The sequence below is a fragment of the Capsella rubella genome, unplaced genomic scaffold (genome assembly GCF_000375325.1).
Source record: "Capsella rubella cultivar Monte Gargano unplaced genomic scaffold, Caprub1_0 scaffold_1, whole genome shotgun sequence".
Taxonomy (NCBI): Eukaryota; Viridiplantae; Streptophyta; class Magnoliopsida; order Brassicales; family Brassicaceae; genus Capsella; species Capsella rubella.
Window position 1 is genome coordinate 15,295,922 of NW_006238923.1, and position 17,398 is coordinate 15,313,319.

Below are 17,398 nucleotides of genomic sequence, written 5' to 3' on the forward strand. Positions count from 1 at the left end.
CCTGTTAAACCTGATTTCCCGATTCTAATTTCCTAAACCGAAACCTTAACCGGCCAAAATTGATCACTTTCACTGGTCGAATCTCCGGTCCCCTCCGGTTTAGAAAATGATGGGCTAATAAACAAGTCAAAGACGCAAAAAAAAAAAGTTGTAAGTTAAAGAGTCTGCGTCGAATCTCTCGGGTCTCAGCAATAATAATAGCTTCTCGCTTCATCCCAATAGCTTCATTTGTGTGTACTTCTCTGAACCGATCAATCTCAAAGAAGACGAACATAGAAAAAAATCTCTGTTTTAATCTCTTGCAAAACCAATTCTATGTCAGGTCAGTCTCGTTCTCCTTCCTTTGTTTCATCTTTTGATTCTGTTCTTTGGTATAACATCAATTTCTCAATTAAAGTTTTGATTTTTCGACATACCCAGATGGTGATTTATGTGTTAGATTACGTTTTAGGGTTTTTGAGGTTATGGGTAGTTCTTGAAAGCTTTAGTTAGGGTTTTTTAAAGCTAAAGTTGGGAGCTTTTTATGGAATTGGGATGAGCCCTTTGTTTAAAGTTTGTGTTTTTATAGGTAATCAAGAACCAATCTTGGTGAAGGAAGAGAGTGTGGTGGGTTTACCAATACCACTGTTGAAGCTTAAAAGTTGGCAATGGTGGGTTCTTGTGTCTGTTAACATCTTCTTTCTTATTGGTGGTCAAGCTGCGTCAGTGCTACTTGGTAGGTTTTATTATGATCAAGGTGGGAATAGTAAGTGGATGGCTACTCTTGTTCAGACTGCTGCTTTTCCCGTTCTGTATATCCCGCTTTTGCTTCTTGGTAGGTCGACGAGTGGTTCAGAGTCGTCTTCAGAGCCTGCTTGTTCACTCAAATACATTGTCTTGATCTATGTTTTGCTTGGTGTGATCATTGCTGGTGACAACATGTTATACTCTGTTGGGCTTTTGTACCTCTCTGCTTCGACTTATTCGCTCATTTGTGCTACTCAGTTAGCCTTCAACGCGGTCTTCTCTTACTTCATCAATGCTCAGAAGTTCACTGCTTTGATTCTCAACTCTGTTGTTCTCCTGTCGTTTTCCGCTGCTTTGATAGCTCTCAATGATGATGCTGATACTCCTGCTGGTGTCCCCAGGTCTAAGTACATTGTGGGGTTTGTCTGTACACTCGCTGCATCGGCTCTTTATTCTCTGTTGCTTTCGCTTATGCAGTTTTCGTTTGAGAAGATTCTGAAGAGGGAGACGTTTTCTGTTGTTCTTGAAATGCAAATATACACTTCTTTAGTAGCTACTTGTGTCTCTGTCATCGGGCTGTTTGCTAGCGGGGAATGGAGAACGCTGCACGGGGAAATGGAAGGGTATCACAAAGGTCAAGCCTCTTATGTACTGACTTTAGTCTGGACAGCGGTCACATGGCAAGTGTGTTCTGTAGGAGTGGTGGGATTGATATTTCTTGTGACATCGCTCTTCTCAAACGTCATTAGTACACTCTCCTTAGCCGTGACTCCACTTGCAGCTTTGGTTGTATTCCGTGATAAAATGAGTGGCGTTAAGGTTATGGCTATGCTGATCGCTCTTTGGGGCTTCGCTTCTTATGTTTACCAGAATCATATCGACGACTTGAAAGTAAGACGAGCGCGACAACAAGCTCACACCAGAAGGGTGGAACCTCCCTGCTGATTCTGCAATGATTCTAGCAGAGATATATTGGTTTAGATATACAACAATAATTGTCACTCATACTTGTCTTGTCACATTGTTTTTGAAATCAAATCTGTCTAATATACTGATGGGAAAACAATAATTCGATACAAAATTTTGTGAAAATGAAATGAATTAACATTTTGTAGTACACTAGCTTATACTTGGACTAGTTTAATCTATAATCAAGTTTGTATCAAAATAAATGTGTCCTTGCCACATTTGTGGCAGCAGAAAACAAAAACAAATACAAAGAGAGTATCATCATGACTTTGACCTTGATGATGGGTTTGTGTGTACCATTATCCCATGGGTATGGCTACAACCATGATTGTATTGACCAAATACAGTAACAACAAAACATAAGGAATCCACCTATCTCATTGGTCACGTTGAGTCTTATAGTTAGTTTCATACTATGTGAACAACCATATCAATTGGACAGAAAAAAACAAGTGTCCAAAACTTCCATCTTTAGGAATCACTTCTCAACCATCTTCTCCAAAGAGAATAGCATGATGGCAAAGGCTGCTATATCTGACATGCCACATTTGTTGTCAAATGCGGCTGCCTTTGCTATCTCGATGTTTTTCTTTTGGACAATCGGTTGGAAAACGATTTCCTAGCATATTTTTGGGTTCTTAACTTTTGAAGGATAGAGCACTGAAGAAGGAGGAAATATTTTTCGTTTTGTCTACAATTATGAATTTATAGCTCCGAATGACAATCCGATTTGGATGCGATTACGATTTGAGTGTAAGAACGATGTAATTAGAGAGCGATGCGATTAGTTAGAATGATGAATGGATATTTAAATGCGATTAAAAACAAAATTACAAAATTAACCTTTTATTATATATTTTCGAAATTTCAGTTTTTTTATATTAATATAATTTATAATATATGACTAATAACTTTCAGTTCTATTCTATGTTAATCAACCAAAAAAATGTGATATATCGACTTTTGTATAATTAATTTAAAACAAGCTCTTTTTTTTTTGGTCACCACTTACAAAAAACACTTAAGTATCTCTTCCAATTTTTTTTTGCCGTAAGTTTCTATTCTGTTCAAGTGCCCACAACTAGTATGGGTTCTTATTATGCTACACTCACAATTGTGCTTTTCTTATTTCTATCTTTTGGATAAATACATATTTAAAAAATGAAAAAATAATGTTTGGGCATTTGGGTCTGTACTGTTCGATTGGTTAGGTTTTGGTTGGTGAAAAAAATATACATAAGAAAATGACCAGTTCAAAACTTTAGTACAATATCTACATTGACATATAAACTTCCAAATGGTAGAAACAAGAACAACTCTGTTCCCAAACAAGATTTGAAACTTGTTCCAAATTGAATCTATATGGGACAAGAAATTTGGAGACTAATGTCAACACGGTGGAACCAATGTAAATGGCCTAGTGGGTGAGGTACAAAGATACAACTTTAGTTTCTTACAAGACATATAAAGACAAAAGTTATGTTAACAACATAAAGACAACAAAGAAGAGATTACTACATAACAAAGTTTATTTAAATTAAACTACAATAAACACACAAATCTTCTTAATATCTAATTAGAACTTTGTGATTAAAATTAGGCTAAGAGCCAGAAATTTTTCTGCCATCTTGTGTTGATCAAGTACCCACCAACACCTTTGCATTGTTTCCTCACACCAATCGTTAAACAATCTGCACCGTTGATGCAACGATTCACGAGCTCTTCTGATCTACTAGGTCCACATAAGCTACACACATTCAGAAACAACAACAAAAATTGTGTAAGTAATTATTGAAACGAGAGAAAGAGAGATATGGACGGTTGAGATGACTCACCAAGATATGAGTGGTGCAGATTGTTTCTGACCCAACACAAGAACAGAGACTTCAAGCTTCTTCACTTGGCTTAACACTGTTGCTAGCTTTGGTCCTTGAATCACTAATGCTTCCACATCCACCTTTTATCAAAACACAATTACATAATTATACTTAATCTTTTTGAATTCTTGATACCATAAAAGTAGATTAGTGTATCATTTCTTAACTTTTCTATGAGTAATATTAAAACTCTCAATTTTCAAGTAATGGTGAAGTATAATATTATAAAAAAAAAATCTCAACAATTTGCTTAGGAATTATCAAATCTTAAAATAAACTCAACCTGATTACATGTTCTATGTTAGTTGTTTAAAAAGCTAATTAAGTAAATCTTAAATGGGACACTTTTTAAGTAACTAAAAAGTTATGTTACCAACTATATATACTTTAGATCTAATAACGAGTTATTTTAAAAAACATTAGATCTAAACTAAGAATAAAGCTGCATTTCTAGCTGAAAAAGCTATACTTTACAGAAATGAATAATGATGAAAGTGTATTTTCTAAATCCAAAATAATTTACAAAGAAAAAAAACAAAGTTAGGAGCCATCAGTCACTATGACCATCACAGAGACAGATTCTCTCACGCATGCATTGCTCCAATACTCAAGTGCCCTTAACACAACAACTCAAGATTTAACAAAACACAAAAACAAAATGCTTAAAACCAAAATATGGATTACTACTTCTCTAAGTTTTTGAAAATCCAGACATTAAAATAGCAAATGTGTATAATTAGTACCTTAATAAACCCATAAGCTTGTTAAGTATATTAATAACTTAACGATTTACCAAACTTAACACAAATGCAAAACTAAAACCCAAATATGTATTATTATTACTCCTCTAACTAATAGTATAAAAAACATATATTTTTTTTGTTAAAGTAGTAGTTTCCCAAATCCAAACATACAAATAGCAAAATATAAGCTTAATTGAAAACTATTTTCTAATGTTTTTAATCAAATACTATTTCATACTTTGGAACCCAAAAAAAAAAACTAGAAAATATGGAAGCTTAATTAGAAACCTTAATAAGCCATCTCTTTATGAAAATAATAATAATGATAGTTATAAGCTTAATATATTTTTTTGGTTTAAAGTTAATACTAGTAAGGTTAATTAGCTAAGTACCTCAGGTTTACAAGCTTTGCAAAGAGAACCAAGAGACTGAGCCAAAGAAGGAGTAGCTTCATCATGAGGAGAGACAACATGAAGAAGAGTCATCAAATCTCCTTTATTAGTCAAATGAGTTAAAGCCCACATCATAGCATGCTTAGACCTTGAAGTCTCATCAACCACAACCATCACTCTCTTAGTTCTTGCAGCCGTGTCTCCACCAGAGTAAACCCCATAAAGACCCTCCATTGATGAGTAACCACCACAATCACCACCGCTTGTGTCCTCGTTGAAGGCTGTTGAGCTATCTCCGGATGTCCACCTTCTTGAAGCCGACCTCCAACCTTCTTTTCTGCTTAGTTGCCTAAGGATTGAGTTTCTTGAGAATTGCATTTTCTTGGAGGAGAGTAGAGTGATGAGATGTTGAAGCTTTTATGGTAGTGAAAATGATGAGAGAGAGAGAGAGAGAGTGAAGAAGTAGGTAGTAGGAGACTAGAGAGAGAAGAAGCTTTGATGTAAAACTCGAAAATGTGAAAGAGAGAGAGAGAGTGAGATGTAAATTTTGGTTTTGATAATAAAGAGTGAGCGACAGGGCATTAAGGGTGAATCATGTGCTCACAATAAAGTGTGTTATTTAATTGCTAGAACTTTATAAGCAACCAACAAGGCAACAATAGTATTTTATTTTCTTTCCTTTTGTTATATATATATATGTAAAAAATTTAGTTTGGTTTAGGAATTTTTACAATTATTAAATCGTCTATTGAAATTATTAGTTAGAGACTAGAGAAATAGGTTTTGTCATTTAGAATTGTTATGTCAATTACTTCTTTGATTCACCATTTTGGCAATGTCACTCTTATTAAATGGTCGGCCAAACTTATTTAATAGGTTTTTCATGTTTTAGTCAATTTTGTAATAAGTAATGTTGTTATGACGACCGTAACGGTTTGGTTATTGATCTCAGCTTTGTTAATTTCTTTTGCATGTATGAATACGACTAAATTAGATAAGAGCTGGAGGAATAGGAAGCAATTATTACACATTATAAGACTTTGACAAGTTTCGCTATTTTACTTAGGGAAAGTCTCGATGAGACATATACACAATTTCACTAAAGACTTTCAATACAATTACATAAGAGTTGATAGATTATATCTTTTGATGTTATAGCTTATAAACATAATTATATATTACTAGAAGTATACTACAAGAAAATAAGCATTTAGGGACTAATAGCAACTATATATTTAGTCCCTAAATAAAGCGACTAATTTGTCACTAGTTTACTACTGATTTACGAGTAGTCGTCCATGAATCGTTAAATATCGACTAAAAATAATAGACGGAAATGTAGTCGATAAACAGTGATTATATTATATAGGAAAAACATTAGTCGCTAAGCAGGCGCTAAAAAATACTGGATTCCAACTATCGTTTCCAATTAATTTCCGCGAATGTTACCTAATCGTCGGAAATTGGTAAAAAATATATATTTCGACGATAAAAAAAACAGATAAGTAAAAAATTAATTGTCATAGACAAGGTTACAACAACCAAAAGAGGCAAGGACTAATCACTAACCAATCTCAATTTCATCTACCAACAATGGACAAGCTTAAAATATATAATATAACTAGTCATTTCTCACTGGCTCTACCCTCAAAAGTTCTCAACAGGTCCTTTGATATGGTGATACTAGTCCTTAATTTCTTTTAAAACAAATCAAATTCTATTTAGGAAAAGAAAAATCCGTGTTGGAGGATATCGAAAAAGGCATAGTCTTGTTCAATACAAAGGAGACTGGTGGTCACCATAATATCTTTTATGGTTTCGTTTGGTTGGCAGCTTCTCTAATGGACTTCATGTGTCCTAGTTACACTTTTTCTAGGATGCATGTTTAGATATAATGTTCTTTAAAAGTTATATCGTAATATTCTACAATTGGATTAATTATCCTTATTCTTGTTTAGTTGAAAACTCATAAGACTATCTTCACATCAAATAGGAAAAAGATAACAATCATTGTGTCGGTGAGGAAGATCATATGTAACTCACGATGTTTTACATACTAATTTATAGAACTGTGATTAATAACCAAACCAAACCAAAACAAATTTTGTTGTTCAGTTTGGTTTTGATTATAGGTCATTAATCGATCGGTAATATTTGAAATTTAGTTTCACTAAGCAAGAATTTTGGTTAGTTTGGTTCGGTTTATGGTTAATCAACTGTATTTTCAAAAATAATGATCATACCAAAAAAAGTAAGCTGTTTTTTTTGTTAATAACCGCACGAAACAAAACCGAACTACCCGAAGCTAATCGAAATTAACCAAAATAACCAAAAATGACTTTTATAAAACCAAAATTAATCATAAAAACAAACAATCTAAATATCCTAATCGGATTTTAATAATCGGATTCGCTAAATAAAATTCAGCCTCCAAACATTTTAAAGATAAAATCCCAATTATATAACTTTTTTTTTAATAACTAAGAAGTTCTGAACCGAATCTCATATATCTTCTCAGCTCCGAGACTAGAACATGTTATATGTTATATGGTTTCGTCGAGCCGGCGATTTTATAGATAATTAAAGAACAATTTCCTATCACTTGTTTTGAGTTTTGAAATTGGAGTTTAGAGAAAACACACTACACTTTGAAATCACTTAATTTTCTTTATAATACTAGTATCACACGAACTCGTAAATCCCATTTTTTCCAACTCATACATTGTTTAAGTGTTGTTGACCGGTAGATTTGTCTAAATGCCCACTCACAAAGGTGAAACAACACGAGAGCTGTTCATGCAATAGAAATGCAACGTATAATCACATATCAAATCATACATCAATACACCAAAGTCATATCAAATAGTAACATAATATAGCTAGAGGTGGTCCAGAAAATGAGAAAAAAAAAAGGATCTTATCTCTTTACCTATTAAACGTATATATTGGTTTACTTTATACGTACGTAAATTTATGGGTTTCATCTAAGTGTGTCAGATGACCTCATTCACATTTTGCTTTCATATCTTCCTTTGTCCTCTTCTCCCATATCATCGACCCACACTTGTATTTTTCCTTTGGACTTTTTTGCTTCTTGTTTTTTGTTTTCTTCCCTCAAAATTTTCCAAGTGTTTAAACAAGACAATCACACTACACAATAAGACCAAAGGGCTTATGTTTATTATACATTTCATGACCTCAATTTAGTGCAACAAACAATGATCTCCAATGTTTTTGTAAGGTTTTGAATGGTTACGCCGGTCGCGCTAACAAATTCGTATGTGAATTAGCTTTTACTATTCATAATAATGCGGATAAAAATATATAAGAATTTTGTCGCCAAACAGCTATAGATCGTTTTTATATACGATATGCCGGGATTATTGTTTGCTTCAACAATAGAACAGCCTAAATTGTTGATGGATTAATTTAATTTATCCATAATTTAGATATATTTTTCTTTTCTTTTGAGGTAAATTATAAAATATTCTTATTGAAATTATTGGAAAAACATAAACATCATATCATGTTTTTAATCAACTTCTATTTTCTAATGATTCGAACAAGCCATGAAATAAAAAAGAGAATTATTTAAGTGTAAACACAATTAAGATATGCATACTTTTATATGTAAAATAGGACAACATCAAAGGTACTCGAATTATATAATATAGTCTTGACCGATGAGATGGTCAAATAATAATTCCAATTCAAACACGCATAATGATACTAAGTACTACTAAACCCATGTGTGTTTCTTCTAAATTACTTCATAACAATAACAAAAAGATTTAGTCAAGTCTCTTCACTAAAACATTAAACAAGACTTATAGAGTTAAATAATTGAGATTTGACCCCTCTGAGTTGTGTGACACTATTGAAAGTAAAATAATGTATAGGAACTAGAGAATTTATGAGAAATACCCCTTTTGATTTACCCTTTTTTAAAAATACGCCTATTTTCTATTCATTTTCAAAAATACCCCTTTTCAAATATGAAAAATTATAAACTTTTATATGGTTAATAAGGTACATCGAGGTCATCATTACTACTACAAGACTAAATCCAAATATTTATAAGGTTTTAAAAGGTTCTAAACGGCATTTATAATGTTTTTATAAGGTTTTTAAAAGGTTTACACAGTTTTTATAAGGTTTTTAAATGGTTTTTAAAATGTATTTATACGGTATTTATGAAATATATATATAAATTTACACACATATAAAGATAATTTGTGTTTATAAATATAAGTTTACACATATGTTTTTGATAAATTTCAAATTTTATAGTGACTTTTTGATAAATATAGAAATAGGGGTATTTTTAAAAAGTGGTATTGGAAAAGAGGTATATTTGAAATTCCCCCTAGGAACTATGAAGTGAAAGGAATAGGAAAATAATTATCAATTATACAGATTTGGAAACTGGTGAAAGAGTAAAATAGGATTTTTTATTGGGTGTGTGTATAAATTAGAGAGTTGTTTGCTTCTGCATCTTCCTTCATTCACTTGTCAGACTCAAAACAAGTAAAGAATCATTTTATCCTGACACAACTTCTTACCACACAAAATTTTGTTTTAATATCTAATTGTAAAAAATGATTATGATATTACATATAATATACTTGTATCTGTTTAACATGTAAAATCACTACACAATTAAGACTAACTAGTTTTATTCCCTCTGATTATTTTAGTGAATTGATAAAGTCAAAAGATAATTTAGGAATGATACTTGTAGTTGTTAAAAATGTCTTGAATTTTTAAAATATGTATAGAATTTTTATCGATTTGAAACAGATGGAACCAATAATTACTAAATAGCAACTACTCAACTGTAGAAAATTAATTTCCAGTGAAAAAAGTTAATTCATATTCACCTTTGAAGTTAAAATTGTTTTTGTTCTTCTACTTACTACATTAAAGAATACTGCATTATATGTATGAACTTGTGATCAACTTTATAACCACATTTTACTCGAACACAAATAATTTTGCTACGGCTAAGCCAATGCAACATGGTAATCTAAGACCGTTATGTCAACATGTGTATCAAAGCCACATTTTAATTACAATGATGATTTACAAAACTTTTAAGATTACGTTTGCGCAAAAAAAAAATCAGACTCGAAAACTTGAACCATAACCGATTTGAATCTGAACTCAAAATTTTAGATTTATATAATTAGGTTTTAAATTTCTCTATACAAAAATCCAAAAATCAAATCCGACCTGAATCCAAAGATACTTTAATACGTACTAATCATTTAGATCTAGAGTATTTGAGTTATTTACTCGAATACCCAAAAAAATTTCATAAATCCAAATGTTTACCTGAAAACCCAAATAGTTACTCAAAGATTAGTGTATTTACTCAAAAATCCGTGAAATTACTTGAAAATTACCGGGTACTCATATAAAATTCAACAATCATGTTAGTTATTTATGTGCTTAGATTAAAGAACTAAAGTAAAGCAAAGATTAAATTGTTTTGGATGTATGTGGAGAACATCGTTATGAAAAATAAATGAAGTAGTCTCTATTAAACCTGTAAAAGTATAAGACTATAGAGAGAGATAGGAGAGGCTATAAAATTTATTTGGTGTTCGTCAACGTCAATAATTATTTGTGCAGCTTGTACGTTTTCTATCTCTGAAGTATTAATTAGTATATACTATAAATTATCGTCGATGATGTTAACTTGCAAGGTCCTAGTGAATTGTGCCACTAACTATTTACGTTAAAATAAAATCCTATCTCTTCTTATTTTCCTCTAGTAATTTAATCAGTAAAAATATGAGTATGAACATTACTAAATTTATGTTACTTTATATAATAGTTTAACATAGCTATGAATTGGGTTTTCTATGTTATTAACATTTATTTTAAATTATATTAAAGTTATCTAGAATATACAACATGAATTCGACTATTGTTCTATCTAAATTATTCATATACCGATTTACATCTAAAATGAGCGTTATGTGTATTTTTGCTAAATAAAATTTTAACTCGAGTTATATATTCGTTATTATCTAAATTTTTATCCGAAATGAACGTACGTATTGAATATCGTGTATATGAAATCAGCTGAATTTAATTTTACGCAAATAGTAACTACGGAATTGTTGAATCTGGTAAATTTTTTGATCGGGTTAAGAAGAAGGTGATTTCGTTATTAAATCCCTCCTTCACTATTACTAATGTTAATCACATTTATGAAAGAACATTTTTCTTGAAGTATGTTATATCCGTTTTTGTGTTAAGCATGTTTTGATTCTTGTGGTAATCACATAAGAGATGTGTAGTTGTGTTCTAACACCATATAGGAGAGAGCTAGTAAAAAAGTGAGGTTTGGCAGAGAGTGTGAGAATAGAAACGAATTAAGGGTCTTGTAAAAATGATACTTACTCTTTCTTTTTATGTGTCAGCCTTTTTACTTCGACCCGTGATGCTCGGAATCTATAACTCTCATCATTGTCACTCATTTCTTTGTTTTTGTTTTTATTTTTTTATTTTAAGTATTTTCTTATCCTTTTCTAGACACAATTTCTGTAATTCTTTTCTGATTGTATATGGATTTTTATACAAAATGTATATATATATATATATATAAATTGGGAAAATATCCTGTTTAGATATAATTTTTTAAAAATTTCCTTCTTTGAAAAAAATAATAATAATACTTTTATTTTAAATGGGATACTTACGGAAAATGCTATTTTTAGGGCAAATTTTATGAATGTGTCATTTTTTCTAAAGTCTTATGGATTTACAATTTTTTAACAGAATGTTTTTTTTTGCTGAAAGACGTACTTTATAGTAAATACTAAATCTTAAAGACAATTAGAACCGAGTAAACTCAAACATAACGAGTAAAATCACATTTTTCTAATCTGAAAATGGCAAATCTATAAAATTTTAGCAAAAATAGCAAATCCACAAATGCCATCACAAAAAATGGCAAATCTGTAATTGATTCCATTTAAAACTAAAAGAAGAGGGCACATCCAAATCCCTAATCATTGGACTTATAAAAAATTAAGAAAATAATATACCCTTAATTCTATTTATGTTTTACAACAAATTACCTTTTATAATAAAGTACTCTTTTATTTAGTTTTACAGGCAACATATATAATCTTTCATCGAAATTGTATCAATTTCCTGTATTTGCGTATAACGGTTGTATTGGAATATTTATGTATTTTGTAAATAGTTTTTGATATCAATATAATTGATTTGAGGAAAAAAAAAAACAAAGTACTCTTTTGTTTTTCTTTCAACCAATACGTCTTCTTTTCTTTATAAAAAAAAATTGATGTTTGGTTGAGAATAAAAAAAAGAGTAATAATGAGATTGTTTTTTTATTGTTGAAAATATTGGTTGATACGAATCTCCTTTTCAGCTCTGTCTTAAAATCTTCTCTTCGTGCAAGTGTGTTTCTGGCGAATATAATTTTGTTTGTTAGTGCTGTGTTTTTTATTCATAGATATAGCGATTGATTTGATGTTAACGTAGATGCTTGTATTTCTATAACAATTGAACCAAAGTCGTAACTACTATATAGCTACTAGATACTGTTCCTTTGATTACGAACATATAAGATTCGTTACTATTAGTTTAGTGCATCACATACTCATCCAAGAAGAAGATTGAAATGAATAAAAAATGTTTGTGATTTGAGTTACGCAGCACTGTTCTAACATTCATAAAACTAAACTCTTAAATCTTAATTAATCGGCATAACTAAACTAGTTTCAATCGAGACTCTAATAGTTATCTCTTAATTACTGGACATAACTAAACTGGTTTCAATCAATCAGTGAGTCTATGAGTTATCTCTTATTTACTCACATAATTAGTGACTCTAAGAGTTATCTCTTATTTACTCGACATAAGTAAACTGGTTTCAATCAATCATAAAGATTTTAATAGTTATCTCTTATTTTCTGTTTCAATCAATCATATGTGCTAAGGATTCGAATGGTTATAACAGTTGAGATAGACAAAACCGTCACCAGTTTAATCCATTCTATTTTTAGGGCATATAACAAACCGCTACAGAGCAAGTGACCAACTCCATTTGTATGTAGAAATAGTATGTAATTTGTTATTTTGGAATCTGCACCACTACAGATATAACTAGTGAATGGTAAATAAAAAGCGGTTCAGTTAGACGGTTTTGTTCCCTCAACCCGCTGTAAGCATTCAAATCTTTAATAGTTACCAAAGATGAAATAGAATGCTTCTTACCAAAGATCAGTCTCCATGGCTATTTGGAGTATCATCAAGAAAAGCATTTAACTTACGATGAGGCTTTGTTTCTATATATACTTGCACATAACATAAGATCGTAATTTTAAAGGTAAACTTCTTTTCTGAATTAACCAAACCATAAAACTCTTCACTGATTTGGTTCCACTCCAAATACTTTTCGATTTTTCAGTTCTGTTTTCTGTCTTTAGTAAGTAGAGTAACTGCAAACTTTGTTCAATATTCACAATTTCACACATTTGTCTAAGTTTATTAATGAGAATCAACGAACAATTTTTTAGAATTTTGAAGTCAATATAGAATACAACATTGATCAAACCCTATTTACAAATTACACCATTTACACAAGCAATACTTAATTAGAAAAGAGTCGCAGAGAAAGACAAACCCAAAGATAGAATGCGATTAGACCTCTTATAACTTTCAGAGAGCTCTAAGAACGACCTTGCTGGTTGCATGAACACCCTTAGCAGCTATCTTCAGCGCACCACGAGCTTGGTATAACCTGAAAAGCAAATACCAACGATGTTACTTACTTAGCTCGATCAAAAATTGAGTGTTTCAAGATCTCAAGATCATTAGCAGAAATCAAACTACATACCCTCCAAAAGCAAGTCCCCAAGTAGACAGTGTGTAGAACATTTTCCCAGCATGCCATATATCCACTACTTTCCCTACCTTGCTCAGAGTAGTTACTTCTTGGAGCAGAACTGCAAAACCAAGCCAGTCGAGAAGCCAAGTGAACAAACTAGAAATTACCGGTAAGATTGGTGACATAAAGCGAATAGTAACCCCAAATATACCGCTAATTCTTCCCACTTTTGTGATTACTAACAACTTAAGCAGCATACTCGGGGTTACCAATCAACACTAAAAAACTGAAAGAGATATCATGCTGTGTAAAAACTTACGCTTCTGAAGCTCTTCAGGTTTGAGATTCTGCAATTTGAAAGCAGTAGCCAAGTAAGGTATGAGATTCGAAGTAGTAAAAAATCCAAATTTGCATACTTAAAATAAACTAAAGATACGAATACAATACCTTAGCTTTGGGATTCGACATAATGCATTTAGCCAAGAAATGAGCAACAGCATCAACCACATGCTCTTCATTCACAACAACGTAATGTTCATTATCAATCGCGCTTTGTTCCTCGACATTACCAGGAACCATATCATCACTAACCAAAACCCACCAACTTGGCTCTTGATGATCCATCTCTATTAGAACTTCAACAGTCTTTACATCATCTTCTGAAAACAAATAAACCCATTAAACACAATTCGTCTGTAAACTAAACTCTCAAATCGAACTTTACGAGAAAATTCGATAAAACACACCTGTTGGTTCCTTAAATGGAAACTGATTCTGAGTTCCATTAGCTAAAGCTTGTCTTAGATTCTCTAATCTACCCAAGAAATCTCTTGAAGTAACCATTGATACAATCCTAGCATAGAGCTGAGTTCCAAAATTTCAACAAATTCGTCAACAAAAATTGAAATTGGAATTTTGTTTATATGCTTACATCGTTAGGGCAATCATGAGATAACGAAGCAGATTCAGCGAGAGACTCAAAGAGCTTAAGATTCGCTTCAAGTAAGGTCCTGAGACGACGATTCTCTTGACGAAGAGCTTCTAATTCACGATCTCGTGGATCGGCGATCGAATCCGTTGATTCATGATTCTCGTCATGGTGGTGGTGGTGGTGGTGATGGTAGGTTTCAACGGCGGTCCACGCTACGTCTGCTACTTCTAGCACCGTCTTCGTCACTTCGATCGCGTGGTGGCTCGTCATGGTTTGATTTGATTTTGATCTTCTTCTTCTTCTTCGCCGTCTCCTTCTCGATTTTTTTTGGATATGATGATAATCTGATTTTTTTTCGGATTTACAAAGGAACTACTTGTCGTTTGCGTGTTTAAAAACGACAAGCAAGCTTATATAATATTCACATACAATACTTCTTTAGTTTTATTGCAAAATAGACCCTGTTCTTCTACGTATTTCATATGTCTCATAATTTTATAGACTGCTTGCCGTTTCTGGTTATGTTTCAGGTCACTATTTTAGTTTTTTTTTTTTTGTATCACCAAGGTTTTGACTATTATTAAAAGGGTGTTATTAATGTAAATACTATGTAGAAGAAAAAATTCAATTTGTAGTCATAATAAATTCAATTTGTAGTCATAATAAATTGTAAATTAGTTCTCTCTTTTAATAAGCTGCATTAGACAAAATTGACCATACAGTACTATGGATTGTGTCGTAAAAGCAAGAACATTTAATGCTCCATTTTTGTGCATTGAGGATAACACAATTTTAACGCGGTAACATAGATGTTAACACATAACTAAGTAAGAAGGGAGTGATGATATATGATAAAAGAAATAACACAAAACGGATAGTAATATTGTTCATGATCAAATTGTTGTATCTGAATAATTATGGTTATGTTTTAGTAACATTGCATTCTAACCAACGGTTCAACTCTTTTATTGAGCTAAGTTAGCAGAATAACTTTTGTTTTATTTTATAATATTTTATAATATTTTTAACATATTAACTTTTGATTTATCTCTCTTAGAATCATATAAATTCCTCATACGTCTTTCTAGTATCGGTACTTCAGGTAAAACTTGGTATCCGCTAACAACCAAATCGTTATTATCAAATAATGTTATCATTATCCTGCTAACTTAGTTATGTGTTAACTATTTTACTATGTATCACCATCCCGTTCTACCACTTCGGAGACTCCCAAAAAGACACTTCAATTTGGACACCAATACCAAATTGAGATGAGTTAATATAGTAACTATTATTTTATTTTTATAACATTTTTAACGAACTAATCACTAAATTATCTATTTCTGTTCGATCTTCATGAATCTTCCAATCCTATCAGATAAGACTTGAGTTATCAGGTAACAATTTTTTATGTTTTTATTTTCAAATCGTCGGTGAATATTTGTCAGATGATGATAGGGGTAGAAATGTAAAAATTATATGTACAATAAAAATTCAATATTATCATGTTGTGTCATTTAATTTTTATATCTTCTGGGTCCAAACTTTGCAATTACTCTTATTTAAAACTGCAATTATAGAGTACAAACGCCTGATAAACCGAAAACAAAGCATGCAAATTTCAGTTAATGAAACCTAAAAACTCAGGAAACAAAGCCAGCGAGTTCATAAGATCCCTTGAGACAACAACCTCAAAAGGGGAAGTAAAATAAATATAAACCTAAACAAAACTAACAAAATGCCACAATTCTTCAATTCTTTATCCACGCAAAGGATTTATAGCAATCGGGGATATTTCTTACTTTTGTTTACATTAATGTTTGCCTAAGAAAATATTAGGGATTCAGATTTTTCATATAGTTTTTCCTCTAATAATAAAATTACATTATTTTTTTAAAAAATTAAGCTTTATTTTTGTATAAAAATCTAAATGCTTAGTTACATAGATTCTGCTATAAATTCGTTATTAAATAACTAAATAAATAATCGCAACAAATAAAATGCACGTAAACTAAATTCCGCTATAGATTCTTTATTTACATAACTATAAAATTGTACGTAAATAAATTCTGCAAAACAAAAATAGCCATCTTTTACTCATAATATTTTTCTTTGAACTAAATTATAGTAAAAGAAACTTGCGAGAAACCAAAATATCTCTTCATTTAAAAAAACCAAAGTGTCTCTTTATTTAATTAATCACATACGTACTTCATTTAGTTTTTTTAACACTGAGTATTATTTAAAATGTAAAGACAAAGTACAAAAATAGATAAAACAGAAAAAGCATGCAAATTCCAGTTAACTAAACCTGAAATCTCATGAAACTAAGCTAACGAGTTCATAAAACCCTATGAGACAACAATCTTGACCCGGAAAAGTAAATTATTATAAACCTAAATAAAACTAACAAATTCCACAATTTCTCAATTTTTTTTATCCACGTCAAAATTTTATATAACCGAAGATATTTCTCACTTTCGTTTAGAGTGATGTTTGCCCAAAAAATATAAGGACTTCAGATTTCTCATATAAATTTTTTTTCTAACAATAAGAGTACATTATTTTTCTTGAAGTTAAGATTTATTTTTGAATAAAAATCTAACGTAAATAAATTCCGCTTTGAATTCTTTATTTACAAATTATAAAAATGTAGGTATAAAAATTTAGCAAAAAAAAATATATTAGCCACCTCTTATACACGAAGATAGATATTTGTCTTTGAACTAAATTACACTAGTAAAATAAAGAGAAAAATAAACTTTCCAGAAATCAACGTATCTCTTTATTTAATTAAATCACATATGTACTTCATTTAGTTTTACTGCATAGTACTATTACCATTAGTACAATTATCACTAGTACAAGTAGTATCATTATAAAGTGTTTGT

At 31.0% G+C, this 17,398-nt stretch overlaps 3 protein-coding genes across 4 annotated transcripts; 1 reads left to right on the forward strand and 2 right to left on the reverse strand.

The window, feature by feature from the left end:
• Positions 1–176: 176 nt before the first annotated feature.
• Positions 177–1,843, forward strand: LOC17900733 (probable purine permease 11). The gene is made up of 2 exons (XM_006305068.2): positions 177–322; positions 569–1,843. The coding sequence occupies exons 1-2, from the start codon at positions 316–318 to the stop codon at positions 1,669–1,671; spliced, it is 1,110 nt and encodes a 369-aa protein (XP_006305130.1). The 5' UTR covers positions 177–315; the 3' UTR covers positions 1,672–1,843.
• A 1,227-nt stretch (positions 1,844–3,070) lies between these two features.
• LOC17897917 lies at positions 3,071–5,216 on the reverse strand. Its single transcript, XM_006304131.2, has 3 exons — positions 4,708–5,216; positions 3,531–3,652; positions 3,071–3,442 (listed from the first exon to the last, which is right to left on the reverse strand). The coding sequence occupies exons 1-3, from the start codon at positions 5,083–5,085 to the stop codon at positions 3,292–3,294; spliced, it is 651 nt and encodes a 216-aa protein (XP_006304193.1). The 5' UTR covers positions 5,086–5,216; the 3' UTR covers positions 3,071–3,291.
• Positions 5,217–13,184: 7,968 nt separating this feature from the next.
• LOC17900380 lies at positions 13,185–14,845 on the reverse strand. Of its 2 annotated transcripts, none has more exons than XM_023789663.1 (6): positions 14,508–14,845; positions 14,323–14,440; positions 14,024–14,232; positions 13,896–13,923; positions 13,586–13,694; positions 13,185–13,489 (listed from the first exon to the last, which is right to left on the reverse strand). In XM_023789663.1, exons 1-6 carry the CDS (start codon positions 14,775–14,777, stop codon positions 13,408–13,410), a joined length of 816 nt encoding a protein of 271 aa, XP_023645431.1. In that variant the 5' UTR covers positions 14,778–14,845; the 3' UTR covers positions 13,185–13,407. The 2 variants fall into 2 exon arrangements, with proteins under 2 accessions (XP_023645431.1, XP_006306264.1); XM_006306202.2 differs by having other exon boundaries at positions 14,024–14,235; positions 14,508–14,843.
• Positions 14,846–17,398: the final 2,553 nt, after the last annotated feature.

Excerpts from the sequence above, each read along its gene's own strand:
- LOC17897917 (XM_006304131.2), bottom strand. The coding sequence starts at position 5,085 with ATGCAATTCTCAAGAAACTCAATCCTTAGGCAACTAAGCAGAAAAGAA. Across the intron at positions 3,653-4,707 it reads GCAAAGCTTGTAAACCTGAG|GTGGATGTGGAAGCATTAGT; the intron begins GTACTTAGCTAA and ends TTTTGATAAAAG. Across the intron at positions 3,443-3,530 it reads TCTGCACCACTCATATCTTG|CTTATGTGGACCTAGTAGAT; the intron begins GTGAGTCATCTC and ends GAATGTGTGTAG.
- LOC17900380 (XM_006306202.2), bottom strand. The coding sequence starts at position 14,777 with ATGACGAGCCACCACGCGATCGAAGTGACGAAGACGGTGCTAGAAGTA. Across the intron at positions 14,441-14,507 it reads CTCATGATTGCCCTAACGAT|CTCTATGCTAGGATTGTATC; the intron begins GTAAGCATATAA and ends TTTGGAACTCAG. Across the intron at positions 13,490-13,585 it reads TGGGGACTTGCTTTTGGAGG|GTTATACCAAGCTCGTGGTG; the intron begins GTATGTAGTTTG and ends TTTGCTTTTCAG.